The 6,592-nt window shown below is 39.6% G+C and overlaps 1 protein-coding gene across 1 annotated transcript in view; it reads left to right on the top strand.

The window, feature by feature from the left end:
• Window positions 1–482: 482 nt before the first annotated feature.
• CHMP4C (charged multivesicular body protein 4C) overlaps window positions 483–6,592 on the top strand; it is a gene marked incomplete at its 5' end in the record, with an annotated part of 6,871 nt that continues 761 nt past the window's right edge. The window contains 3 exons of the mRNA XM_008948553.1: window positions 483–660; window positions 1,632–1,746; window positions 5,061–5,169. Coding sequence (XP_008946801.1) covers window positions 483–660; window positions 1,632–1,746; window positions 5,061–5,169 — 402 coding nt within the window. The remainder of the gene's footprint in view (window positions 661–1,631; window positions 1,747–5,060; window positions 5,170–6,592) is intronic.

Here is a 6,592-nt window from a genome sequence, read left to right as displayed (position 1 = left end):
GCTTTCTGTTGCACTTGGCAGTTTCTGCTGCTGAGACAGTTTAGAAAGCAGTGTCAGTGGAGATGTGGTTGTCATGACAGATCTTCTTACTCTGTCTTCTTCAGTTTTTATTGCAACCTTTTCTTCTTTCTTTCCCCTGTTTCCTGCTTTCTGACTTCTCTCTGATGTTCTTTTTCCTTCCTGTCTTCCCTGCTTTGCCTGTGTGCACAGGATGGAGTTCAAGATCTCCCGCAGTGGAGGAAGAAGTTGCTCTTCCCTGTGGTGCTAAAAGGACTTAATATAAAAGAGGCTTCCAAACATGTTCATGCAAGCATGTTGGTGATAAACAGGCTGCTGATCTGATTTGGTCAAAGTTTGTCTCCCTACTAGTAAGGTAGGAGAGTGAGAATTATAAACTTCTGCAGGGTGGCTTGGTGCTGAACTACTTGCTGTTGCATTTTGCTATATAAATACACAGTGCACTTTGCCTCTTTGCTTTCCAGCTGCCTTACAAGCACTGAAGAGAAAAAAGAGATATGAGAAACAATTGAGTCAGATTGATGGGACACTATCGACCATTGAGTTCCAGAGAGAGGCACTGGAAAATTCCCATACCAACACAGAAGTGCTCAAGAATATGGGTTATGCTGCACAAGCTATGAAAAAAGTCCATGCAAATATGTAAGTGTTTTCTAATATCTTTCAAGTTGACCTTACTAACCACTTCAAAATTATTTCACCCTCCAGTCTATTGTGTCAAGTCAGGCAGTTTTGACTTTGTTTGGGGGTCAGGGATGCTATCGGTGCTATAATGTTGTATTTGGCAGAAGAGTATCTTTTCTTAACAGCAAGTCTAGAAGGAAGTCTAACTAGAGAGATCTGTGTGGTACCTGTGGTTTTGTTTTTTTTTTTTTTTTTTCAAGTCAGCTTTGGCAGTAGAGGCTGTCCTCTGGCCTTGGTTCTTCCACAAGAAAGCTTAATTGAAGAAACTAAGTGGACTTTTTTCCTTAAAATTCTTATGATGGAATTTTGAGATGTTTGATTCAAAGTACTAACTAGACCTGGACGAAGGAGAGTGTAGATTTTTTTTTTATTATTATTTTTCATGTGCGTCATATTTTTATATGTCCTATATTATTTTGTGAGGTGTTTTTCTGCCTGAATAAACAGAGTTAAATCAGAAAGGTTGTTGTGGGAGATGTAAACAGGAACTGAAACAATGATGGAGTGAACAATGAGGGGAAGCTTTTAAATGGGGTATAGTTCTGTTAAGTCTTCCAATTCTGGTGAAAGCTTAACATCAAAAAAATTAATCTATAAAGATGCTGACCTTAGGAAGGACATGAGATCTGCCCAGGAATGTGACTGTCAGCTGGCGAAGGTATGAGAAGAACAGAGGGAGAGAGACACAGACTGCTGCAGTTTGACTTCTGTTATAATCCCAAAGTGGAAGAAATTGGGCTGGCTGAAACACACAGAAGCTTGCCCAGAAACATTAAGGCATAGATGAGGGAAATTATTCCCTGCGGGTTCTGGTTTTTGTACAGCCATGGGCATAAAAAGAAAGTAGAATCTGTTCAAGTTTCCCTGAGTCTCTTCTGTAGGTTTTAAATGATGTAGCTTTAAAAAATGTTTCCATATTATCTTGCCAGGGACTTGAACAAAATTGATGATTTGATGCAAGATATCACTGAACAGCAAGATGTTGCCCAGGAAATTTCAGACGCTATCTCAAACCGAGCTGCCTTTGGTGAGGAGTTTGATGAGGTTAGTACTTCAGTAAAGCCAGCAAGTTAGCTGGTAAATGACTCCATAATTATTTTGTTGTGTGTTGGCTTTTTCCAATAGTTTCTCAAAAGGTGTGGATGTGAAATTCCTTGGTCATATCTTTATATATATATATAAAATGCACATACATATATTATTGATTTTATTTATTTTATAGGTAAGATGTAATAGAAATCTATGTATGTAAAATATAAATGTTTTTATTTATATATATTTTTTTTTTAAATGGCTATTTTAATTGCACTCCTGTAGTTTTTATTCTCATTTATATCATGGAAGGAGGAGGTCACTAAAATGTGTAGTTTGTCTAGCTCCAAGGGGACATTGAAACATGTAATTTTCTGTGCTCCAAATAGACATCCATTTGACTAAGTGCATGTTCATGTTCATGAATAGTCTGCTGTTCACAATTATGGATGTTTTGACAGTTTTTTATAAGGTCTTTTTTGGTGCTTGGAGGTGGAGGTCCTTTGTTTTCCAGATTTTTCTACAGAAGAATCCATTAGGTAAATCCATTAGGTGGAAACAATTCCTGTTGCAGGCAATAAGGTTTATTCCTTGAGCTCTTTTATTCTGAAACCATTACAAGCCACATAGGCCCTCCTGAAAATTTGTTGCAGTAGCTTTCATCCAGTGTTCCTGGAACTGATTTTGTGTATCTAAGCAGGACATCACTTATTTCTGATCTAACCATGGCTGAAGACTCAAGGGTTAGGTGTACTAAAATTCCTGCAGTCTGTGGAATGCAGAGCTGGGGATCAGGCTCAAACCAGTCTGGTTTTGTTTTTTAACTATGTTTTAAAATGACCAAGTACTAGAGATCATTTGGAGAATGTCCTAAATAAACTAAGAATTCATTCTGTCTTCAACTAAATAGTTCCTATGTGCCCAAATGGACAGACAACAAAGAAAAATATTTGTGCTATATCACATTTGCTTGATTGAGGGGGAGGGCAAGTTTCATTCAACATTTGTAATTTGCTGAAAATAGTAACAATTCTTTGTATCTTGTTTTTCTACTTTGAGTCTTAATAGTCTTTTCAAGAAACATCTAATCAATACTGCTACAAAGGAATGGGATTTATCGTGAATAAACTGGGCTTCAAACAACTGAAAAACACACTGCCATCCCAAGCAGCTGTACAGTGTCACTTACTTTTCATCAGCGCATACCTTGTAGGAGTCTAGACTTAGTATGTATGTTGTAGATGGACTAGGATCTTTTAGGAACTTCCTGGTCAAAGCTGACAGGCATGTCTTCTGTGCTGGGTAAATAAGCCACAGTCACGTGGGGCACCGTTGTACCAGCACCCGCTTTTGTATAGGAGCCTGATACATATAGCACTTGTTCAGTAATTGGGAAATCTGGTTTGCAGGCCACTTCAGCTTAAGAGTGTTAGAGTCAATCACTTAATCATTGGGTTATGAGGTGATCTGTGTCAGAGAATGATACTTGATTTTGTTTTATTGGAGGACACTTTGACCACACACTTGGATTTCCCTTTTGTGTGTCTGCCGTGGGTATAAAGAGATTATGGAAGCATGTAATTTCAGCTGCTCCAGATAGACACAAAAACATAAGAGGTCTTTCTACCTGTGCTGACATGTCTGTGCTGACGTGTATGTCGTAAGGAATGCAAAAAAGCTCTGTTCTACCTGAGCAGAATCCTTGATGGGGTGACTATTTCTGATAATCAGATGCAACGTACACATATTCCAGTGCTCAAAGCCTGAAACCTGAGAGTTCACGTGGTGTCTTCCTTGCAATCTTTTTGACATAGGTTCAAGAAGAAAAAGGGGATTTGTTGTTGCTGTTGCAATTGTCTACAGCCTAGCTGTAGAGCAATGCCTGAGTTGTGGGAAACATAAATTAAGTCCATGATAGGAGAGTAGAAGAGCTTAAAATTTGGGTCTCCCACTTTGAGAGCCAATGTTCTAGCTGTTAAAAGTGTTATGTTAAAAGTGTAGGGGCCCTGATTACTCTTTCCTTTGCTTTTTTTTTTTTTTTTTTAAGAGCCTGTGATGGCTGACACACCTCTTATTTACTTGTTCAGCAGAGGTTGGTAAGGACTAATTTGATTTTGGGGAGTGGCCATCTAGAGGTCTTTGAAAATACCTGTTTCCATTGACTTTACCACAACTTGGGTACTAACTCTGTAAGAAGCTTGTATTCGCACCACTGACTGAGGCACTTAAAAGTACAGACAGGTTATCTCCTCAGCTAAATGCCTAAGTTAAACACAGGGGCACTGTTGCACATTTCTTTGACAGATCAGTTGTCGGCTGAACATTCTCAGGTGTAGACCTGATGCTGAATTTTTTTTTTATGATATCCTAATATTTGCACTGTGAACTAGGCCAGATAGATAGGCAAACTGTAGCCTCTGGCCTTAGAAATATAAAGGCATGAGAAAGTAAGTCTGGGAGGGCCTGTGATCACTGTGTAAGTATCACTTTGATTTTCATGTTGGTGATAAGCAAGGTATAAATAAGTAGGCAAAGCCCATTTCAATACCCAGTCGGTCTCGCTTTGCTACAGCCACTCTTTTCCCAGCCACTTTTGCCCACTGTTTCTTTTTAAACCATTTTACAAATGTGGCAAATGTACGTTTCTCTACAAATCTGTGACGTTTATCTTCCTTTCTTTGGGAAACTCCAGCCAAAGAATAAGTTTTTCACTTTTTAAAAAAAACTCTGTAGCCTCTTTATTTTAATATTATACAAGTGGATTAGATCCTCTGTCCAAATACGCTTCTGCAGCTAAAAGCCCGAGTGTGTTACGTGCTTCAGGAGTGACTAACAGGACCCAGGAGGACAGCCCTGGTTCCAACACGGCTTTGAAATCGTACGTGATCCTGGACGTGTGTTGTGGGGCAGAAGCAGAGTGTTAATGGCCATCTGCGTTACAGCCAGTGGCACTGGCTGCTTTGCACATTAGAGTCCGTTAAAGAGTGCAGGCTCTAGATTTGGAACAACCTGAGGATGGCACAGCGTCTTTTTTTCCCTCTGTTTGCCTTTTTGATGATTACTACACTGCCATCCGTTTTCTTTCTAGTTCTATTTTTTGTCCTGTTTCTAACTTCCATTGTCCTCCTTCCAACTTTGAATTTAGGTTTATTTTTATTGCTCACACTTAATAAAAATGATGCTTGTGATACATGGGGTTTTTTTTTATATTTGTTTGCAGGTATAAGCTGTTCTTTTGTATTTTGCTTCATGGTCATTAAATGTGCCCTTGCATGAGATTCCTGTCAGGACAATGAATTTGTAAAGAATGTTTTCCTTAAATTTAGGATGAGTTGATGGCAGAATTAGAAGAACTGGAGCAAGAAGAATTGAACAAAGGAATGAGAGATGTCAGACTGCCGAGTGTTCCATCCACATCGCTGCCTTCTCACCCTGGTAAGCTGCTCACTTGCCATTTTATGTTTCTCATGATTAAAGCATGCTGTGATTAGGAGAAGAGGACAAGAGAACTCCAGGTATGGGTTTAACTGTGTTTTAACTTTCAAAGTATTACAGATTCCTTTTCCTATTTTTCTATCTGTTTATCAGTAAAAGCAGAGTGGAATTCTCGTTTGCTGTATGAAAGCATTTAGGATCAAATTATTTGTAGATTTAGGGATGTAAACATGGGGAACTTGACCTTCCACATACAATATTGCTTCTCCTCCTGAAATGCGGTAAAATCAATGAGGAATGGGATGGCCTTTTTTCTCTTTTTGGCAATTAAATCCGCAGTCTTTTCGAATGAGAGTCTGACCTAGATTCAAAATGTTTGCATCACAAAGATCCAGCTTTGTGGAGCAGTGGTTTGATATTTACTGCTAGTATTTTAATTAGCAATGAAAGAGGCATCAGGAAGTAGTCATTTAAAGAAATACTGCCATTCCTTTGCATTCTTTCTACAAATCAGACTTATTCCTGGATTAAGTACTAGTCTTATTTTTCTGTAGTTCTACCCTGTTCATTTTGAATTAGGTCAGAGACAGTCAGCTTTTAACTATACCTTTTGTCATGTCCCTGCTGTATTCTATCAGCTGAAAGACTTGCTGTGTACTAATCTTAGTAAAAGGGTATAAATATTTGGTGGCAAGGGCAGCACACGTGTGGCACAGGTTGTTTATCGTGCGTTCTGCTGCAGAACAGGTTCCCTAGACTAGCTCAGCTCAGAGACCTCCTATATGTGTTTTGGCAGATGGCACTTAAAACCCTGAAAAACAGTTTAAAGTGTTCAGTGGGATTGTTGCCTCACCTACTTCAGTAAATTGCGGAACAGCTAGTGAAAATATGGGTTTAGGAAAACTCGGTGCAAACTGCAGTCTGCGCATTTATGGCTTGTTCATACATCCTCTCAGGTCCAGCTGTGCCAGTTGATGTTTGTATTAAACTCAGGCCATCTCTATGTGCTTCTCACTGTCTTAATTGGCTATTTCATCTGTCTGTATGACTGCTTCAGGCAGAACCAGCTAGTTATATTTATACAGCTTAAGGCCTTGCGAAACTGGCTTATCTTTTATGAAACTGGATGCTTGCTGTTAAACAGCAATGGCAAAATAAGAACAACAGTTAACGGTTCCATAGTGCTTCTAATCAGAGATGTGTGTTACCTTCCTGATTATAGAGATGGGTAAAATGAGATGGAGCAAGGCATAGTGAGACAGTGGCATTTGTCTCTAGAATAGGGGCTGGACCCCTGATCTCCTGTGTCCTCCTCCCGCCACCTTTAGTCCCCTAAGGTGGTAGTTGCAGCCCCCTTCAAGGTGGTTGCTCCCTGGCCATACAGCTGCCACAGGCAGGCGCCAACGGGCCGCTGGAAACCCAC

Source organism: Merops nubicus, unplaced genomic scaffold (genome assembly GCF_000691845.1).
Source record: "Merops nubicus isolate BGI_N331 unplaced genomic scaffold, ASM69184v1 scaffold13850, whole genome shotgun sequence".
Taxonomy (NCBI): Eukaryota; Metazoa; Chordata; class Aves; order Coraciiformes; family Meropidae; genus Merops; species Merops nubicus.
Note: the sequence above shows the minus strand (reverse complement) of the source record. Positions and strands in the feature narration are given on the sequence as shown.